We start from the raw sequence: 23,005 nt of genomic DNA on the forward strand, positions 1-23,005 counted from the left end.
GCTTAGCAGACAGGCTAAGCAGATCCTTCACCTTGGATCTTGAGTAGTCCCTCGACATGACTATTCTGAGATCAGTGTCCACTCTTGGAGTTATTCACATCCCGTCAGAATAGGAAATGCTCCCAGTTCTGTTCAAGGGCGGGTCACAGCCCAGGTTTCATCTCAGATGTGTTTCTTTTTTTCTTGGGACAAAGACCTGCTCTATAACTACTCCTAGGACTGCTGCTTTCCCAAGTCATCCTCAAGCTGAACCAAGCAGGACTGAGACAATATGATACTCACTGTGCCAATGTGGGCGAGATAATTGCAGTATTTGGACCTCTGCGAACTATCAGTCAAGGAACCTTTCCCCTAGCTCCAGTCAAGCACCTGATATCAAAAGGTCACAGGTCGGTGTTGGGCCAGAATCCTCAGGCATTATACCTCATGGCCCAGTTCCTGATTACACCCTGAGGAAGCACGTTATTCAAAAGTGGTCCAGAATGCCATGCTTAATAGTGGGAAACTCTCTACAGGGGCTTTCTACCTTTAGAGGAAGTGGTTCTCTAACTCAGCAACTAACTGCAGTGTGTCCCCTACCCAGACTGTGATTCAAAAGATCTTGCATTAATTGTTAATTAATGAGTCAGGTTTGATATGAGCTCCATCAAAGTGCACCTGGCCGCAGACTCAGAATTGTTTTCTCTAATCCAGTGACTACCAGTTCTTAAAAGCTGTAGATAGATTTTTCACACCTTCTCTAGGGACCCTACTCCCCAATCGTATTTGAACTTAGCCGTTAGCCTCCTGCTCATGGTTACAATTTTCAGTGAAGGGGTCCTTTTTAGTAGCCACCATGTCCATGAGGAGAGTAGGAGAGCTGCTTGCCTAGTAACAGATCCTTCAAATGCTCTTTTCTCCAATGAACAGCTTAGGCCACATCCTAAATTTCTTTCAAAAGTAATATCTGACTTTAATCTCAGCCACTCTTTATTTACAGGTTTGCTTTCCAAAGCAAAAGTCCCAGACTCTGTATGTTCGCTGAGCCCAGGCATTTTATCTAGACAGAGCAAAGTCCCCTCCTGTATCTTCCCATCTGTTCATCTCCTACCCATAACAAATGAGAGGGCATCCTGTGATGGCACAACGGCTGTACAAATGGATCACCTGCTGTATCACCATGTGTTACAATGCCAAGGATGTTACTCCTCCAGAAAAATTGTCAACCAGAACTCACTCAGCATCCAGGACATTTATGAGTCAGGTCCTGACTGTAGACATTTGCAGAGCAGCAATGTAGTCCACAGCCCATACTGTTGCTAGACTTTATGCAGTTACTCACACATCAAGGGAAGATGCTAATGTAGGGAAAGCAGTTCTCCAGTTCCTCTTCCAGTGAGGCTTCCAGCCCCACTTTCACTGGAAACTGCTTGTGAATCACCTAATTTAATGTACATATGCAGTCACTCAAAGAAGAAAAAACACTCACCTTTCTTAACTGTTGTTCTTTGAGATATGTTGCATACATCCATTACACAATCTGCCCTACTTCCCCCAAAGCACCAGAGTCTTTCATCTAAGGATCCAATATGAAGGTACTGTGAAGGGGTGGGGGGGCTCCCTACGCTTTATACCCTCATCTTGGAGCACAAGGAGCAGCAGAGCGCACACATGTCACCCATATGATACCATTAGGCAAAACTCCCTGGCACCAGCACATGAAACATACGTACACATCTAGTGTAATGGATACGTGCATCACATCTGGAAGAACAATGGTTGCAAACAGGGTCAGCTAAATTCAAACTCTATAAACCAAGAGGGGGAAAGGTTTTGTCCTAGAATGTTTTTATATTTTAACCTGGCTCTGTAGTTCAGGGTATTTTTAAAAAAAAAATATTCAGAAATGGGAAAAACAGGAAGGAAATGTTTAAAACAATCTTGGCCTTTTGAGATGATGCGTTTGATGAACAGGTCAAATCAGCAAGTTTCCAGTCTCAGAGAAAGCAGCTGCGATGACCTAGTCGGTTGCTAATATACCGCACATTCGTATCATGTATAGAAAAGTCAACTAAATGGGATAAAGTGGGATATAGTCAGGAAAAATGCTCTTCTAAAAATATTCACTTCTGTTGTATTAGTAAAAAGAACAAGAGTACTTGTGGCACCTTAGAGACTAACAAATTTATCTGGGCATAAGCTTTCGTGGGCTACAGTGAGCTGTAGCCCACGAAAGCTTATGCCCAGATAAATTTGTTAGTCTCTAAGGTGCCACAAGTACTCCTGTTCCTTTTGCAGATACAGACTCACACAACTGCTACTCTGAAACCTGTTGCATTAGTAAATTTCACTTCTCAAATGAAATGAATTTCACTCCTAAAATTTACTACATTAATTAAACACCAGTGTTATATACAGAATAATACAGATATTACTGTGGCAAATTACCTTTGAATTGTATGACTATCTAATTGTTTTATATTGGAGGTTGTTAATAATTCTGTTCCCTGATAATTCTAGGATGGGGCTGATTTCATCTACATCGTTCCTGTGTTCCAAAAAGCCTGCCTGACCCAGATTTTGGCCAAACCATCTTGAATTATTGCTCTTAGCAGATTTCAAAAGCTAAACAAAGTTAAGCTGGTTAGCACTTTGATGGGAGATCTCTACAAAACAAAGGTAGCAGCAAGAAGTAGGGTTGGTGATTCACTAAGTTGCAGCCTTCCCTCTGCATCAATAAAGCTTACCTGCATTTGGAAATTTACTGAAACAGCTATAGAATAAGTGGCTGTGGGAACACTTATTCCAGAATAAGAGTACCTTGTCCAATTTAGCTTAATCCACATTGAAAGTGATAATTATTCTGGAATAACTATTTAAGTAAATTTCCTACTGTAGACAAGCCCTAATGAACCAGTGCCTCAGTGTGGTGCCCAAACATGACTGCATTTGAGCAGTGGGTGACACTACTGTGATTTATTGATACATGTGGTGTGTACATCTTTTCAGATCCTTTATGATAAAAGGTGCTAGACAAATGTAAATTATATGATCATTATTACTAACCTGAGCTGATTGAATTATTCATTGTGACTAACATTCATTGCCAATGTATCCCTTTTCCCTGATTTCAGATGCTTCATTGATTTTTACAAATCTATTTGTTCATAATTAGTCCACAAGCAGTTTATACAAACAAATTTTAGTCTATGGATTATTCATGAACTGTTCACTATTTGTCTTTTGTGTTCTGTGATTGGTCATCTAACTATGGTAATGTTTCCTCTCCATGATTGGATGAGAATAACAAATAGTGAATAAACTCATGCCAGGGTTCGCATGCATATAGGTCTCAAGATGAAGAACAGCCATTCCCAAAACTTTAATGCAAACAAAAATTCAAGTCACACAAATATTTGCAAGTGACAAACAACAAAAGGTGTGTGCATGGTCAAATAGGACAGCTATTTCCATTCTGAATCAGTGTTGGCTAGCACTGTTTTGCAGTATTCTACCAGATCTGTCAATATTCTGACTGTAATCTCTGTTTTATAATTTCTGTAGGAAAGTAAAAAGAAATGTTGGATTATGTGATTAGTTATGGCTAACAGATTTGGGCACAGGATCCAGACTCGTAAGGATGCTTTCTCTTTTAAATCCCATGTGTTCTGACTTTTCCAGCCAGTGTCAAAGGTTGTCTTCTGGGGCAGCACTGGCCAGTGAAGTCCCAGAATATGAAATATTGACTGCAGAAGAGACACCAGACCTAGAGAAAGAATACATTTTTGTAGGTAGTGGGATCTGTTAGGAGTGGGACTCAGGAAGAAGAAGCAAAGAGTCAGCGCTGAAAGTTGTGGGGAGAGAAAGGGGGAGAAAGAAAAGGTGTTTTATTTGAAAATCTGAGTCAGTCTTCCTCTCATCTCAGGGTATGGCTGCACTTACAGTTTTGCAGCGCTGGTAGTTACAGCTGTGTTCGTACAGCTGTGTAGGGCCAACGCTGCAGTGTGGCCACACTGACAGCTACCAGCGCTGCAGTGTGGCCACATTTACAGCACTTGCAGTGCTATTGGGAGTGGTGCATTGTGGGCAGCTATCCCACAGAGCACCTTCTCCCATTTTGGCGCTGTGGCTTGTGGGAAGGGGAAGAAGTGTGCGGGTCTTTCCGCTTCCTGTTCCAACGCCCTGTGGTGCTTTGCTACACATTCCGAGCAGTTTGGCGGCATTGCGAGTCTGTAGCGCGATTTCTGAGATTTCTGTTACAAATGGAGCCTGAGCTGCTGAGGACCTTGCTGATGAATGTTGCCAGCACATCACGCATGGCAGTGGAGCTATTCCTTCAGCTGCAAAGTGACAGTGAGGAGTCAGACGATGATATTGAAACGCCTGACGCTCAAGACACTCAATTGCTTGTGGCAGTAACAGACGTGCTCAGCACCGTGGAACGGCGCCTTTGGGCTCGGGAAACCAGCACTGAGTGGTGGGATCACATCGACCTGCAAGCCTGGGATGACGAGCAGTGGCTGCAGAACTTTCGGATGAGAAAAGCCACTTTCATGGCACTGTGTGCTGAGCTCGCCTCTACCCTGCGGCGCAGGGACACAAGATTGAGAGCTGCCCTGCCAGTGGAGAAGCGGGTGGCTATTGCAGTCTGGAAGCTGGCAACTCCAGACAGCTACCGATCGGTGGCGAGCCAGTTTGGAGTGGGAAAGTCCACCGTTGGAATGGTGCTGATGCAAGTTTGCACAGCCATTAATCGCACCCTGCTAAGAAGAACTGTGACTCTGGGAACGTGCAGGACATTGTGGATGGCTTTGCAGAAATCGGTTTCCTAACTGTGGAGGGGCAATAGATGGGACGCATATTCCTATTCTGTCACCACCCCACCTGGCATCAGAGTACGTTAATCGCAAGGGGTATTTCTCCGTGGTTCTGCAAGCGCTTGTGGATCACCGTGGGCGTTTCACTGACATTTACTCAGGATGGCCTAGAAAGGTGCATGATGCATGCATCTTTCGGAACAGTGCCCTGTTCAGGAGGCCGAGAGCCGGGACTTTTTTCCCAGACCGCAAGATCACAGTAGGTGATGTCGAAATGCCCACTGTGATCCTTGGAGACCCCGCTTACCCCTTAATGCCATGGCTTATGAAACCGTATACAGGGAAGCTTGACAGGAGCATGGACAGGTTCAACAACAGGCTGAGCCGGTGCAGAATGACTGTGGAGTGTGCTTTTGGCCGTTTGAAAGCCCGCTGGAGGTGTCTTTATGGGAAGCTAGATTTGGGGGAAAGCAGCATCTCTGCTGTTATATCCGCGTGCTGTACCCTCCATAATATTTGTGAAGGAAAGGGTGAAAGATTCAGTGAGGAATGGACCTCCGAGGTTCGACGCCTAGAGGATGAATTTGCACAGCCAGAGAGCAGGGCTACTAGGGAGGCCCAGGAAAGGGCTTCAAGGATTAGGGATGCTTTAAGGGAGCAATTTGATGCTGAGAGCCAACAGTAATGTTTGGTGCCTTTGCTGTGCTTTGTCCTACCTTGGGGTACAATATTTACCACTTCCTGCAATAATAAAACGTATTGTAAAAGCCATAAAATCCTTTATTCAAAGTACAGTACATAAAAGGCCAGGGGGGTTAGGGTGGTGGACTGTACATTCAGAGGTTTGAATATGTCCTGTTTTGATTACTGTTCAATGTCTGCTGCACTTCAGGATTACTATGCTGCAGGGTAATGGGGGTGGAGTGCACAGGGTAAGAATTATAGTTATCAGGGCTGGTAGGTGATCGTACAGGTGTTGGGGGCAGCTGGGGGTAATAAGAAACTGGCTGGTGGAGAAAGGTGTTTTGTGCAAATACTGGGGAACAAGAAAGAGAGCTTTGAGAGGGGTGTGGGTTACCACGGTACAGATCTGCCTGCATGGCTACGAGAGACTCGAAAGACTCAGTTTGGCGAGCCAGGAGGCTTATCATCTGCTTTGAGGTTTTTTTGATAGCCAATTCCTTTCTCCTGCTTTCTGTTTGCCTCCAGTCATACATTTTCTCTCTCCATTCATACATTTTCTCTCTCCATTCCTGTGTCTTCCTACTTTCTCTGTTGTAGTGAATCATAACTGCTTTGATCAATTCTTCTTTTGATTTTCGGGGATTTTTTCTCAAGTTCTGCAAGCGACATGAGGCCGGTGATCCGGCTGCATTAGTCAAGGTCACTAAAAAAAACATAGATAGAAACATGTAATACACAGAGGCTACATTGTTTATTATCACACAGTGAAGGAGTTTTTAGACTTTTTGTAGCATCCTTCCCACATACCTCACATAACACAGGCCAGGGAAGCTAAGGCATGGCGAGCAATGGGGTGAGTGTTTCTGCCCCGAGTGCACCTGGGAGGGGGAATTAACCGATGGGTCACTGGGGTTTATCTGCACTGGGTACAGGAGGTAGCTGGTGTCCTGCACAGGGGACAGTAGTGAACAGGGAGGTGGCGAGCTGCTGGCGGGGGGGGCGGTCTGCGTAACTGCCGGCCTGCTGGTGAGGGGGCGGGAAACGCACAGCTGTGCTGGCTGCCTGCTGGGAAGGGTGGGGAAAAACCGGAGGGCACTGCGGGGCTGGCTGCCTGCTGGGAAGGGTGGGGGAAGACCGGAGCGCACCACAGGGCTGGATGCCTGCTGGGAGGGGGGGGGGGAAGACCGGAGCGCACCGCGGGGCTGGCTGCCTGCTGGGAGGGGGGGAAGACCGGAGCGCACCGCGGGGCTGGCTGCCTGCTGGGGGGGGGGGGAACCGGAGCGCACTGCGGGGCTGGCTGCCTGCTGGGAGGGGGCGGGGGAAAACTGGAGCGCACAGCGGGGCTGGCTGCCTGCTGGGAAGGGGGGGGGAAGACCGGAGCACACCGCGGGGCTGGATGCCTGCTGCGGGGGGGGAAGACCGGAGCGCACCGCGGGGCTGGCTACGTGCTGAGAAGGGGGGGGGGAAGACTGGAGCGCACCGCGGGGCTGGCTGCCTGCTGGGAAGGGGGTGTGGAGACTGGAACGCACCGCGGGGCTGGGGGGGGAACGCGAACCTGGCGCCCTGCACTCAAGTATCCCTAAATTCTCAACAGGGTTTCCTACTGCCAGATATATCACTGCTCCGTGTTACCTGGGAAGAGAGGGAGGGTCTTCTACAGCAATGTGGATTCCGCCCTGGCCCCTATGCAGCTTGCCTGTGTGCAGCCATGGTCCCCCCACCCCTCGCCGCACAGTGGATCGGACGAGTTAGCCTGACCGGGACAAGGACCACGGTGGCTCTCCCGATAAACTTGAGAAAGCACATTGTGCACGCTCTGGCTGCAACTTTTCAAGAGATTACCGAGGCAGATTACAGAGACGTGATAGAGCAAATCAATGGGCTATTCCACGTTTAGGCATGCATGCAGGCAGCCATAACCCAAACCCTCCTCTCCCAAAACATAAAAATCTGCTTACCCCGAGCACGCTCCTCAGTTTCTTCCTCACCAGCAACTTCCTGCTGCTGCGACTGGCTAGCCTCCTCCTGGCTTGAGAAGAGCTCCTGGCTGCATGCCTCCTGGGACTCCGGGGTGTCTCCCTCCACGCCAGTAGCCTCACTGTCGGCTTCCTCTACACCCTCCCCCACTTCTCCCTGCTCTGAACTCTCCATCGTGGTCCTCGGATTGGCAGTGGGGTCACACCCAAGTATGGCATCCAGCTCCTTGTAAAAACGGCAGGTTGTGGGGGCAGCTCCTGAGCGGCGATTTCCCTCACGGGTTTTGCAGTAAGCACTCCTCAGCTCTTTTATTTTGACCCTGCACTGCAACGCGTCCCGTTCATGGCCCCTTCTCAGCAAGGACTGCGATATCTGCCCATAGGTATCATAATTTCTCCTTCTGGAGCGCAGCTGTGCTTGCACAGCTTCCTCACCCCAAACACTGATGAGGTCCTGCAGCTCGGAATTGTTCCATGCTGGGGCTCGTTTGGGGCGTGGAGGCATGGTCGCTGATTGACTGAATGATTGATTGCACTCCACACCTGGCTGAGCAAACAGGAAGGGGATTTTTAAAATTCCCGGGGCATTTAAAGGAGGGGTCAGCTGAGCCCAGGGCAGTGGAGTGTGCATGATTACCAGAGAGGCTTCTAAGGTATGCTGGGATACCTCCTTATACCCCGGAGGTCAATAAAAGCGGTGGTGGGCGTCCACACTTGCTGACCAGCGCTGGATCACCAGCGCTGGAATCCCTACACCCGAGGCTCGACCAGGTGTACAGCCAGCGCTGCAACCAGGGAGTTGCAGTGCTGGCCGTGCTTTGCAAGTGTGGCCACATCCTAAGTTATGCAAGATAATCACAGAATATTAGGGTTGGAAGGGACCTCAGGAGCACTCTAACCCCCTCACCAGCGCTGCAACTCTCTAGTGTAGCCAAGCCCTCAGTTTGCAGTTTAGGAGAATGTGTTACAAGTGTTTATGGGATTCTATGAATTTGTGAGACTAATTTTGCAGGAGTTTGCAAAGATTCCATGTGAATTTGTGATCTCCAAAATTGTTTCCAGAGGTTAAAAATGGTCTAACTAGTTCAAATTGTCAACATTCAATGTATTTTTATTGGGGAGAGGGGCTGTATCTTTTAACTGATGGCCCAGCCTTAATTTTCAATTATGCAGCACAAAAATGTATCTTTAGGTTCCTATATTCGTATAAATTTCAGAAATCCTAAAACTGTTGTGTTGGGTAGGGGTAATGAGGGGCAGCGTTCATCCAGGCTGAGACCTTAAATAAAAATTCCTAAATCTTTGCTTTAGACAAGTTGCAGTTGAATCTTGGGGGCAAGTTGGGACGGGGTGGGGAGGGAGCATGGAGAGAGAGAAATATATAATCAAATCAGCAACAGTCTCTCTGCTATAATGGTTCTACTTTCTAATGCTGGGAACTATGGTAATATACCTTGGTTTTTGCCACTGGAATGACATGCGATACATTCAGACTTCAGGGCACCATGATCATCATCTTGACAAAATGTAAAATTCCTTTGTTGTGAAACTGAAATTATTTTTAAAAAATTATGAAGGTAGATAAAGTATAGCTGGCAGCCCATTATCACAGGCAGCTGATGCTGAGTATGTAGCCTGCATAGAAGTTACAAGATTTTGTGTCTGAAGTCTCTTACATGCAATGGATTAGAATTTCCTCCGTCACCCCCTGCCCCCATGCATAACCCATTTTACATGCATTACTTCAGGGATATTGTGGGGGTTAGAAAAAAAACGAAAATCTCTTTCACAGCTCTTGTTGAGGCTGGTTTTACCCTTTCTCTTTTCATGTATCCCAGGACCCCAGTCCTTCCTTGTCTTTTACTTTTTGAAACAACAGGGAGTGGCTACCTCCCTTGTGTTAGCCCAGGATTCTAGACAATAGGTGATCTCTGAGCTGTGAGTTATGGAAATGGTCTTATCTGTTTCCTGGGGTGATAGTAAATGAGATGTCAATATAACGTCTTTTGTGCTGATGACATTCAATCTGATGACTAGGAATTTTTCACACTGGGCTAGTATTTCAAACTGATTTGTTGGTATATTAACTAGGGGTCTCATCAAATTTGTTGTATGTAAAAATAAAATGAGATCACTCATAGTGACTTCAACTATCCTACTTAATGAGGTGGTAACTAATTAATGTACATTTAGGATGTGAAGATCATCATGGTCTTTTTTAGATATTCAGATGCATAAATTTTCAGTTGCCTGTTCTCTTCTCTGTGGAATAAACATAACCACACAGAGTGCTCCAACGCAGACCTTGTCAGAAAGACAATTCTGTTTTCCCAGTTCTGGACAAAGTTAATTTTCCTCAGTCTTGATAAAAGTTTGCTATTTTTCTCAAAATCAAACCAGTGAAAACAGATATATTTTCTTGCCTTATGCTTCTTTTCTAGTTTTCCTCCTCTTTGCAAATGACTACATTTAACTGTGATCTGACCAACTACTCCCTTGGCTGATAAAGGAACTGCCCCAGACAGGTGACTGAGGATGGCAAACTGTGCTTTTAGTGGATTCATTGATAAGGTTATCGGTAACTGCAGAGGGACTGAACCTTTGAGCTGTGTCAGATTTCTCCCAGTCTCTGGTGCCAATGTCTGGTTCCTGCCACCAAAAATCACTTAGTTCACTTCCAATTTGTCATCTTTTCTTTCTTTTCTGTTCTGCAGGCAACCTTAACATTTCATTTTCTCCTGGGAAAAATGAACACACAAAATGCTTGTTTTAGACATTCTTGATCACTGTATGGAACACCCCAAAAATGACAGACGTACTGAACAACATGAAACAAGTCAATACTTCTCTGTTTGAATGAACCCTATTACACAATACACATGTGATAGTTGCTTTCCAAAATGCTGCTTGTTATATTTTGTTTTTATTATCATTCCTATTAATTCTAAGAAAAATAAAGAGAGCATATTTACTTGACCCAACTCATACTAAACTTACAATAAAATATGTAGAAATGGATCCTCAGTTGGTATAAATCAGCTTCAATGGAACTATGTTGATTTGCACCGTCTGAGGACCTATCTGAACTACTGTTTCTTCTTCATTTATGTTAGCTTTATTTTCTTGTCTTTGGCATTTGGAGAATTTTCTTCCAGAATAATTCTGATTAGAAAATGGCAGTCCTTCCTCATCCTGGCATCTAAGTAACTCTTTTTTAAATGATGACCAACCTATTAATTAATATGAAGCATTATAAAATAAAATTCCCAAACCAAACAGAAATGGAGATCCTCACATACTCAACTCACTGAGGGCTTGATCCTCCAAGGTGCTGAGCACTGTAGCTCTGATCCAGCAAAGCACTTAAGCATGTGCTTAACTTGAAGCATGTAACTACACCCATTCACTTCAAGAGGATTGCTCGTATGCTTAAAGTTAAGCAGGTGCTTACGAGCATTGCTGGATCATGGCCAAAGTGCTCAGCACTGTGAAGAAGCCCTAGGAAAACTCTCTTTCAACATAATCAAGTAGTTTGCTTAAGAATAATATAGGCAGCTACTTAAAATATTAAATTGCATCTTACATACTTTATGCTAAATAACTTGTTTATTATGTTTATCTCAAAAAAAAACCCGAGAAGTCCTTGTGGCACCTTAGAGACTAACAAATTTATTTGGGCATAAGCTTTCGTGGGCTAAAAACCACTTCATCAGATGCATGGAGTGGAAAATACAGGAGACAGGTATAAATACACAGAACATGAAAAGATGGGAGATGCCTTACTGAGTGGGGGGTTCAGTGTTAATAGGCCAGTTCAGTTAGGGTGGATGTGGCCCTTTTCCAACAGTTAACAAGAAGGGGTGAATATCAACAGAGGGAAAATTATTTTTTGTAGTGACCCAGCCACTTCCAGTCTTTATTCAGGCCTTATTTGATGGTGTCAAGTTTGCAAATTAATTCCAGTTCTTCAGTTTCTCGTTGAGGTCCGTTTTTGAAGTTTTTTTGTTGAAGAATGGCCACTTCTAAGTCTGTTACTGAGTGTCCAGGGAGATTGAAGTGTTCTTCTACTTGTTTTTTAATGTTATAATTCTTGATGTCTGATTTGCGTATTTATTTGCATAGAGACTGTCCAATTTGTCCAATATACATGGCAGAGGGGCAAGGCTGGCACATGATGGCATATATCTGAACAACCTCAATGCTGACAAACATACAATGCTTGTGGAACAATACACACTCCTAGGTTTGCTGCATGTATCTAATATAAATATATCTATCACATGTAGTATAACTTCTCTAAGATGAGGTTCTACTCTGAAAAGCAAATTTGTAAAAATGGCCTCATTTTTATTGTGTTTCAGAGATTTCAGGATCAAATGTGTTCAATTTACAGGTAAAACGTATGCCCGTTCTGCAAACTGAGCCTGGGATCTAAAAGTCAAGCTGGATTCTTTCCATTTCATTCATTGCCATTAGTAATAAAATCTGTTAGTCCTTAAGGTGCCACCAGACTCCTTGTTGTTTTTATCAGTAATAAAAGTTAATTTACACCTGTACAGACTTCAGTGGGGTAGCACAGGTGTAATTTATTAGAATTTAGAGCTTGTCAACACACAAAAGTTGTACCAATGTAACTGAGTCCATTTAGAAACCAATACACTGAGTCCAGTTGGGATACATTTCTTGTGTAGGCACTTTTATTTCAGCCCTATTTTGATTTAGTTTAATTTTTAATAGCCTAATCCAGAATAAAATTATCCATGCAAGAGACTGGTTTGGACCAATTTAATCTATTTGGTTTCTAAACCAGTTTAGTTAAATTGGTGCTCAAACAATGGATAGACCATCTCCTTGAAAACAATTCTGTTCATGATGCACATAATAAAATAGAATCATGCTCATTCTGTCATAATTGAATTGGCTCTGCAGGGCTAATGGGAGTAAAAAACAGTAAACATTTGTTTTGTTGCTAACGTCTGCAGTAATTACTCTGAATTCACAAATGGAGCTGTTCTGTTGAGGAGGAGGAAGGAGCAGTTGTTAACATTTGCATTCAGCAAAGAATCATGTTTTAAAACAGTGGTTATCAACCAGTAGATCACAATCGACTGGTCGATCCTGGAGCCTCTGACAGTTGATCATGATCTCTGGCTGCTAAAAGTCCAACAGCGCAGCAGTTAGGCGCCCTGGCCCGGTACTGCTCCTGGTAGCAGCTGGCATGTTCTTGCGGCAGCGCGGCCCCTGGGGTGAACAAGGGGGTCTCTGCATGTTGTTCCTGTCTGCAGACACCGCCCCCACAGCTCCCATTGGCCGGGAATAGAGAACTGTGGCTAATGGGAGCTGTGGGGGCGGTGCCTTGAGCCACACTGCCCACCCCCCGGGGGCCGCAGCGATGTGCTGGCTGCTTCTAGGAGCAATGCAGGTTGAGGGCAGGCAGGGAGCCTGCCTTAGCTCTGCTGCGCTGCTGTCTGGGAGCTGCCTGAGGTAAGCGCTGCCCGGCAGGAGCCTGCATCTCAACCACCTGCCTCAGCCCTGAGCCCCCTTCCAGAGCCAGCACCCCAAACATCCTCCTGCACCCCGATCCTCCTGCACCCAGCCCAGAGCCCCTTCCTGCACCCAAACTCCCTTTCAGAGCTTGCACCCCTCACCCCTTCCTGCACCCCAACCCCCTGCTCAAGGCTCAGCCCAGAGCCCCCTCCCGTACTCCAAACTCCTCAGCCCCAGAGCCAGTGCCCCAAACCACTGCCCCAGCCCAGTGAAAGCGAGTGAGGGTGGAGGAGAGCAAGTGATGGAGGGAGGGGACTGGAGTGAGCAGGGCCCGGCCTCGGGGAAGTGGTGGGATTCTGGATTGCACTTAAATTCCAGAAGTGATCTTGTGCGTAAAAAGGTTGGAGGCCACTGCTTTAAAGTGTCAATAGTCCAGTTAAAGATGGTTGCTGTGCAGTCCATACTTGCAGTGATGTAGTTAAAACACAGATGGACAGATATGTTACTATCCAACCTGATTATCTGTGAGTAATTTGATCATGTGGTATCTAACTGGCTAAATCAAGTAATCTAGTATCTGAAAGACACATGAATTCTTGTGACTGTATGCAAAGACATTACCTATAGATTTTTCAGCAGTTCTCAAACATTAGTACTGTTTACTAACCCCTTTCACACTGCAAGCCTCTGAGTATGTCTCCCCCGCCTCATAAATTAAAACACATTTTATTAAAACACTATTAATAAAAGCAAAGTGGAGTTTGGCTGTGGAGGCTGACAGCTTGCCAGCCCCACATAATAACCTCACGACTCCCTGAGGGGTCACAACCCCCAGTTTGAGAACCCCATTCTCGTCTGACCTCCTGTGTAAATAACATAGGCCATAGAATAGTATTTCCTGCACCGAGGCCAATTATTGCTGGTAGACCTAGCTATTTCTAAAATGACTGGCTGAAATTGCAGCTTTGATTGTTTCATCAACATTCATCAGGTAGAGAGGAGATAACAGAAGAACATCAAGAACAAAAAAATTGCTCCTTAATTGAACTGTGAAGGAGGTCGTGACCTTCAGTGCTTTCTTTTATGACAAGTTTAGTAAACTATGAGCCTGATTCTGAGCTCACTTACAGGTCTATTACCCAGTTTCACTGAACTTATTTCTGATTTACATTGGCTATCAGTATGTTGACTGTGGCCCCTTATACGTTTTAAGTATTCTTTCCAGTTGTGTATAAATGGGGGCATGGGTGAAAATGGCTAATACCATAATCTTTTCTTGCACATATTGAGTAAAAAATTTTAAACTGGCACCTAAGTTGCACCTGCAAAAAATATAGATGTATACAATAAAGTAAGTGCACTTAGAATCTGCATTGGCATGCTCAGAATGGGTATTCTGGCATAGAAACAGGTGCTTGTGTGTGCTAGATTTCAAAAGTGCTCAGCAACCACAGTTGGGGTCAGATTGTCAACAGGGTCCTGCTCCCATTTAGGCTTCTAAATAGGGGTTAATTTCAAGTGCTTTGCACCCAAATATCTCCCATTGTGACACGCACAGCCAGATTTTCAAAAAAGTGTAGCACTCAACGTGCTAGCTCACCATCAGAGCTCAGCTCATATCTAGGCGTCAACATAAGTGACCAGATTTTCAAAACCAGTTTGGGTGCTGAGCTGTTTTAAAAATCTGGCTTCAATTGTGGGTGCTGAGTACTTGAAAAAAGGTCCAGCCCCAGGATTGCCACCTCCAGCATGCAGAAAAACCAGCTGCTGGCCACCCCTACCAACAAAGGCCACGTCTACACTACAGCATAAAATCGAAATTATTAAAACCGGTTTTATAAAACTGGTTTATAAAATCAATTTTACGCGTCCACACTAGGGCACATTAATTCGGTGGTGTGCGTCCATGGTCCTAGGCTACCATCGATTTCCGGAGCTGTGCACTCTGGGTAGCTCAGTAAAAGAATGAGACCAATAACTTCGATTTCCGTCCACACTAACCCTAAATCGATATAGTAATATCGATTTTAAGGTTACTCCTCTCGTTGGGGAGGAATACAGAATTTGATTTTAAGAGCCCTTAAAATCGATTTAAAGTGCCTCGTAGTGTGGACGGGTACAGCATTAAATCTATTTAACGCTGTTTAAATCGATTTAACGCTGTAGTGTGGACCAGGCCAAAGAGTCCTAGTGTCAGCTATGGCTAATTTCCCCACAAGAGTCCCTGTCTCCTCTCCCGTTTTTTATCCCTGCCCGCTCGTGAGCCTCGGGTCCATCCTACTTCCAGCCGCCAATGCTAAGGAACCACAACAGTTTCAGCTGTTTGAGGACCTGGCCCAGAGAGGGAGACCCAGGTGCGGTCCATGTTTCTACCATGTGATGTGCATAGCAGCTACAAGCCTGCTGTTAGGGGCGGCTCCAGGCCCCAGCACACCAAGCGCGTGCTTGGGGCGGCATGCCACGGGGGGGCGCTCTGCCGGTCGCTGGGAGGGCGGCAGGCAGGCAGCCTTCGGCGGCATGCCTGTGGAGGGTCCGCTGGTCCCGCGGCTCCAGTGGACCTCCCGCAGGCGTGCCTGCAGAGGGTCTGCTGGTCCCGCGGCTTCGGTGGAGCTGCGGGACCAGCGGACCGTCTGCAGGCACGCCTGCGGGAGGTCCACCGGAGCCACAGGACTGGCAACAGGCAGAGCACCCCCCGCCACCGTGCTTGCCACCGTGCTTGGGGCGGTGAAATTTCTAGAGCCACCCCTGCCTGCTGTGTGGACGCACAGTTTACAGGGAACATTGGTCCAAAGTGGGGGGAAAAGAGGTCATTAAAACTTTTCACCAGAAAGTGGCAAAGCAGTACAAGAACTGGTAATCTTATCCAAAGCTGTGTTATTTTGAACATGGGCTCTGGGTATATGCATATGCAGGTTTTTCTCACACAAATACTGTTTGTGCATACTTTGAAAATTTTGCCCATTTCAATTTATTGACAATATTACCTGATAGAAAATGCTGGGAACTCTTTGGTGTTTATGTGCATTGTAGTAAAACTTAACATAAATAGAATACCAGTGTCCAATAAAGTGTTTTGCTGGAGATATGCAGCTCCTAGAAGATGTACAGGAAAAGGACCTGATCTCTTTAAAAACCAGGTTATTACATTCATCAACTTCAGTGATAACTGCCATTTTTAATATAGTGTCTTCTCTTCACCTTAAAAACTTTTTTTCATAGAACAAATTTATGGTATTCAAAAAAGTTTTTCAATTTCTTACTGTAATGTTTGTGACCACGTTTAAGTTCTGTAGGATAATATACTTTTCAAGGACCCTTTTTCATCGAATATTTCATATATTGCTCTTGTATTCTTCAAATAAATCAAGGGGGTTTGAGAAGGTATTTAAGTTTGGAAAGAATTAAGAAAGCTCACTGGACTAAGCTATAGCTCAAACAGTGTTTCCCTGATTAGCTCAGTTTAACACTGTAAAGATGAAAAGAGAGGGTAAATAATTTACAGACTGACTAAATAGGACAGTAATGCTGGATTCCATACACACCAGCCCCTGTTGCAACCTTGCGTAATGATTTCATACCTGTGTCAACTAATAGAAATAATAGTCTTCTGTTTTTTCTTCCCTTCCCAACACACCCTGATTTCACTGAGCATAGAGGTTTGTTTTGTATTGTGAATAACCTGCCACAGTGGTTTTAAACCAGTTTCCCTTTGAGAGAATCTGTCTGGAAGAGTGCCACATTATTGTTTTATAGTGGTTCTGTGTTTCTGCCGTTCTGGGCTTTTTTTTTTCCAGATGGTTTGCCAGTAGCCAAAGGTTACTGATAAGTCATCAGCCTGAGTGAATTCCCATTCAGTTGCCCGTTGATGTATGTAGGTTACTGGCTGATTTGATATTATCCATACAGTCCTTGTGAAAAGTAGAAACACACTGTCTCTAAATAGTTTAGCATTACTTAGACAATTACTGGCTGGCACAGGTCAAAGCAGAGACAGGTGCCATTCATCTCCTTTGTTACTTCACTAGACAGTATGTTAAAGCAAATATGCTCATTTTTCATTCAGAGATGAATTCTAGATTTGACCATGCACAGTTACAGATCTGTTTTATCTATGTCCTTCAGATAGAGAAAATCAGTCGTAACTACTTGAAACCATTAAAGATTACATTGCATTTTTTTCTTGAGTAAGGTGTTATACTCTGTTCTAGCCAAGTTGTAATTTAGATACTGTAATTACATTCAGTCTACATAAAACTCCCCCTGCAGTTTCAGTTGTGCATGGGCTTCTTTACTTCTCCTACAGCTGTTGTGTAATGTCTGCCATGTACTGTTAACCTTCTGCTCTGTTCCAGCGCAAGGGGGCTAAATTTCAGTAACAAGTGAATGATTCCTGTGAGCCAACTGTGTGCATATAATTCCTTATATGTAATTATTAGATAGTAGCAATATCCATGTAATAAATTGCACATAGACTCCTTTCATGGCCTCACTTATACTCCGCACACTAATTTATCTCCACAGGGACAGTGATTAAATTTCTGAACATCACAGCAGCTTCAAACAGCTTAGAAAAGAAAAAACGTACCAGAGAAATATTTTCATCTTTTCTGCTCAGTATAGTTTGAGTTTCAGGTTAGCCATATTCAGCCCTATACTTGTGACAAGTTTCTGGTCTCATTTCTTGCTTCCCTGCAGGGCTAGAAATTGCTGCTGTATGGTACCAGCTTTTCATTAGGAGAAGCAGCACTTGCTTTTAAGCATTGAAGAACCTGAGATACTGGACCTTAATACTGTGACTTATTATGTATACTACAGCTATTTCAGATAATCTGTTCAGCTTTCTACCATTTGCTAATTTCAAATTTTGTCTCTTTCCAAATCCTGTAGAGGGTTAGGTCATGATAATTAAGGCACTAGGCTTTACAATGCATGGATATGGAAAAAATGTGACATACCCAGAATACATGATGGCTTTAGTGGTTCTCATTTGGGATGATACCTTTTACTGACACTGATATTATGCTGACAGGCCATTTAGAATTTCTTATGGAAGGCTTTATTTCAATTTTGTTTTTAATTGCAAAGCTTTGCTGTCTCAGCAGCCATCTGCCATCCAGAAATCAGTAATTTTTTTTATTAAGAAAGCATAAACATTGTGTGTTAACAAAAGTATATAAAATATCGGCCCAAACCAAAATTCCAGTTCCAAGCACTCCCCCACACTTGGATGGAACAGGGTAGAGTGTGGGTAGGAGGGAAGGAGGTGAACATCTTAGTTGTAATCCAAATTTCATGTCTGGGTCCTATCTCTGTAACAGGCCAAATCAAAAGCCTATACCTGAACACCCCAGAATTTGGGGAGTTTTCGAATCTGAATTATGAGGCTCAGGCTTGTTTTTTAGTTTGTAAGATCTTTACAAATGGGTCCCTATCTACCCACGTGCAGTACAGCATCTGAGTGGGATATATGGGCACTGCTGTAATACAGTACAGATACTTAACAATAGTTAAATGAGAAAAGTGGCCACCGTCTATAGGGTATGTGGCCAAGTAACTATGTTTGCTTTATAGTTTAATAATTTGTGTTATATAAGTACTGATTAACCCCTTTACTGCACCCTGTAAATTGTGGACTTAATTGCTTTTTTTCCCCATGAGAGAGTGACTATTAGTTACTTAACTTTAAATCTGCATTCTCTTATTCTTCCTTTTGCTAACCATGCTTATATGAAATTGTCAACTTAGACAAGGAATTGCATGGCTTACATATTGTCTCATTCGCTGTCCAAAATACTGTCTGAAACTGATCCCATTGCACAGTTTGATCTGTCTGCCTGTGGGTTTTGTAGCGCACCAGTCACTGGTTTATACAGCAAGCCTGTGACTGCGTGTTCGTGTTTGTTCCCTAGCATTCATCTTCCTAATGAGCTTGTTTAAACAACAGAAGTGCTCTTACAATGAAAAGTTTGAATTCAAGTCTTGATATTAAGCAAGCCTGGGGTTTTTTTTTTAACCATTGGACTTCCTTCTGGTTGACACTCCTTGTTGCAAATTCCTGTCCTGTGAGTTAGCACTTCAGAAATATTAGCTAATAGAAGAAACATTCTCACTTTTTTCCCACCTTGGAAAAAACTGTACCACCAGGTATTTGGGATCAAAATATCACAAGTAGTTGTGCCACAAAAATAGGAAAAGAGCAAAACTAATGATTAGGACTTTTTTCGTTAGTCCATTAATACAAGTGAGAATGATGGGCCTGATCCAAACCTCACTGAAGTCAGCAGGAATCTTTGCACTGACTTCACTGGTTGGGTCAGGTCCTAAGTATGCCCTGGAAGGAAAGAATAGACTCTTTTGCAGACTGTGGGCCCTATACGATAATATGAAAAACAGCTTTGTATCTAGAAAACCATAGTAATGTTCTGGGTTTGAGTGAAGGATTTCCTGTCTTTGTCATTCATCCACTAGTGTGCAACCTTCTCCCTCAAAGCCCACTTTCCTAGTGGTCTTTTTTGACAGAGAAGAGCAGGGAGGGATTCTCTTTGGCCCCCACTGACACAGCTCCTGGAATGGCCAGGAGAGCGACATCATGCTCTCCTGCACTGACCGAACGCTCAGCCCCAGTGAGGCTGGGCAGAGAGTGCCAGGTTTTTGAGTATTTTTAAACACCTTTTTAATATTCAAATGTGGTAGCAAACGTAAAAGCCAAATGCCTTTTTAGACCCTACCGGTTGCCACATCACAAGTTGCCAGGTTCTTGAAAGTGATTGGGAAGAACAATGAGGAACAAAGTCCATTTGCTTGTTATGTTGCAGACTTCTGAAGGGCTCAGTCAGCTCTGACATTTAGAGAGCAGCTGCTACAGATTGCAGGTTTAGGATTGTTTTGTTGTCCTTTCAGCAAAGGAGTGGCAGCAGCTTACCTCATTTCCAGTAATGAAGTGCCTGGGGCTTTTTTATGACTTGCACTCTGCCTGGATTTGCTCAGTATGTGCCATGTGACTCCAGGAAACTGAGGCTATGTATTGGCTTATTAAAACAACTTCGTCTTTTTCTTCTTCTGTTTCTTTTTACAATTTCAGCGTGTGACTTCTCGATTCTTTGCTCCTCTCGAGATCAATGTTGTGTTTAACTAGGTGCAGGCATTTTCCTCACAATGTGAACTGTTTTCCGCACTGGATGCATTGAGCAGTGGAATAACATACTTCTAAACCAGATGCTTACCTGCTATCAGGAAGTGTCCAGATTGCTGGTAGATACCACCATATAGTAGATATTGGCTTCTTTTTTAGGGTGAAGTGACCAGTGATGAGGCAGCTTGTGTTATTACTGCTTTTCTTCTATTTTGGAGGCTCTTACCCCATTTGAGACCTCTCCTCAAGGTTTTTCATGGTTTCCCCATCTGTTAAATAGGGGAAATTACATGTACCTTGCTGGGGTGTTATGAGGATTAATTATTTAATGGATCAAATTCACTCCATACAGGAAAGTGCAAATTGCTGTGCCTCCAGGGGGGATCATCCAAAGTACTGCCACTAAGGCCATGGCTACACTCACACTTTACAGCGCTGCAACTTTCGCGCTCAGGGGTGTGAAAAAACACCCCCCTGAGCGCTGCAAGATACAGCGCTGTAAAGCGTCAGTGTAATCAGGGTGGCAGCGCTGGGAGCGCGGCTCCCAGCCCTGCACGCTACACCCGTAAAGGATGTGGTTTACATGCAGCGCTGGGAGAGCTCTCTCCCAGCGCTGCCGCTCCGACTACACTCACACTTCAAAGCGCTGCCGCGGCACTGCCGGGGCAGTGCTTTGAAATTCCAAATATAGCCATACCCTAACACTCCAAGGACATTCTCCTGGCCATTAATCAGCTCAGTCACTTCTGGTGCAGATGTGTTTCATCAGTATACAAACCACATTCTCCATCATTCTTTTTAAGTCCATCTGCATGTGCTTCATCAACAGCAGTTAACTCTCCTGAATATCGATAGGTTTTGCATCATAAATGCCATGCTGCTTTTGGCTGCTCCAGAACTGGTCAAGAGTTGTACAATATTCTGTCCTGTTCAGAAATTGTTACCTTTTCTTTAGCACCACCAACTTGTCCTTTCATGGGTTGTTTAAACCAGGCCTTAGTTCACATAGGAAATTACTAAATGCACTGTTTTTAAAATATTAGGAGCTTGTTTTTATTCATTCCCCCACACTAGTTCCATCCTACAAAGAATTTGTTGTTTCTCGCAGCTACATCACAAATCAGGGCTTGTCTTCACTACAGGGGTAAGCCGACCTAAGTTACACTACTCCAGCTCTGTGAATAAGCTCCACTCCAGCTGGAGTCAACGTAGCTTAGGTCGACTTACCCCAATATCTTCACTGCGCTGCTTCAATGGGAGATGCTCTCTGGATCGACTTCCCTTTCTCTTCTCAGAGAGCTGGATGGCATTGACCAGAGAACATTCTACTGTCAATTTAGCATGTCTTCACTAATTCCACTTTATCGACCCCTGGTACATCGATTGCAGCAGCGTTGAACTCCCCATAGTGAAGACCAGCCCCAATCACAGTTTGCTTTATTACACTTTCAAAACCCTAACTACTTCAGTGAGCTTTTCTTTTTCCATCCTTGTTTCATATGCTTGATGGATCTACTGATGGAGAATTTTATATTTGCAGACATATCAGAAATATTGGAATCCATTAAAAAAAAATCCATGTGTGATTTCGTGACCTGGTGATGCCTTTTACTCCACAGCAAAGAAAATGCCTTCATACAGCCATCCAAAAGATATGAGTTGTGTGGATCTGGGTTAGCCAGATTAATATCATAATGGCTTCTGGCTCAACAAGCACATAGTGCAGACAGGCAGCAGAACAGTTGTAGTACAGTTACCTTTTATGTGGGTGGCACAAATCGTCTGCCAATTAAGAGGCTCTGATAAGTCATGTCTTGTCTTGTGACTGTTGTTAATAAGAATGTATATGAAGATGTTTGCATCTGAACTATGCACAGATTAATGCCTGTATTTATTTTTTTTTAAATAAAATAAAATATTGCTTCATTGGGTTTTGGTTCCTAATAAGCTTTTTTTCTCATTTTAGAGCATTCCAGGATTTCATTAATACAGAGCAGCCAAATGGCCTTTGAGGATAGATTTTTATTTATTTCTTTAATTTTGTATGCACAGGCCATAATTCTCAAACCTGGGGGAACCTAAAGTTAAGCTTCCAAATTCATATTCAGACACCTGAATAAAAGTGGTCTGACCTTCTGAAAAGCAGGGCCCCAGAATCCCAATGAACCATGGTCTTTCTTTCTAGGCCCCAATACAGCACAGTCTGATAGAACTACTCACAGTGTGTAAAATTAAAGAAGTGCATAAATCTTTGCAAAATTGGGGCTGTCATTAGCACAGGAGAAATCTGTGATAATGGTTGGCAATTTTTTTTTAAAGTGGCTTCTACAGTTATTTTTCATGTTTAATAAATATTTCAAAGAGACCTGAGGACCTTTGGCAAAGAATGAGACATCTATTGTTTTCAGATGCATAGACATACATTTTCATATGATTAGTGGTAACAGACTTTAACTTACGATGCTCTTTGATTTTCTTAGGCCATGCCTATACTACAGGCACTGTAGTGGCATTGCTGTGGCTCCATAGCTACTCTGACATAATCCCATAGCATGGATGCACCTATAGCTATGGAAAGAGTTTTTCCATCTCCCTGAGAAACGGTAGCTAGGTCGACAGAAGCATTCTTCTATTGACCTTGCTTCCTCTACACCTGGAGTTAGGGTCTAATGTAGTATACTGATACCACTGTGATAAGTATAGTAAGAGTACCTAGAGAGAGAGAAAACCTGGCTTCAGTAAAACTTTGCATATAATACAGTTTAGCCAGAGTGAGTGTCTGGGGGCCAATCTCTGTTAATCTTGTTTAAAAACCATGCCATTTTGGAGGAAGCCCCATTGCTTGACTCATTTAAAAACTTGACTGACACAAATTAATAGAAAAATCCAGTGAAGGAAATAATAAACTGGCAGAGGACGGACTAGATGTC

General features: G+C 43.9%; 2 protein-coding genes across 4 annotated transcripts in view; one reads left to right on the forward strand and one right to left on the reverse strand.

The window, feature by feature from the left end:
• The window catches only part of DLGAP1 (DLG associated protein 1), a 243,643-nt gene that overhangs the window by 174,000 nt on the left and 46,638 nt on the right, over positions 1–23,005 (forward strand). The window lies entirely within an intron of this gene.
• LOC127045719 (zinc finger and SCAN domain-containing protein 29-like) lies at positions 5,544–8,160 on the reverse strand. The gene is made up of 2 exons (XM_050942177.1): positions 7,439–8,160; positions 5,544–6,183 (listed from the first exon to the last, which is right to left on the reverse strand). Exons 1-2 carry the CDS (start codon positions 8,085–8,087, stop codon positions 5,633–5,635), a joined length of 1,200 nt encoding a protein of 399 aa, XP_050798134.1. The 5' UTR covers positions 8,088–8,160; the 3' UTR covers positions 5,544–5,632.

Source organism: Gopherus flavomarginatus, chromosome 2 (assembly GCF_025201925.1).
Source record: "Gopherus flavomarginatus isolate rGopFla2 chromosome 2, rGopFla2.mat.asm, whole genome shotgun sequence".
NCBI lineage: Eukaryota > Metazoa > Chordata > Testudines > Testudinidae > Gopherus > Gopherus flavomarginatus.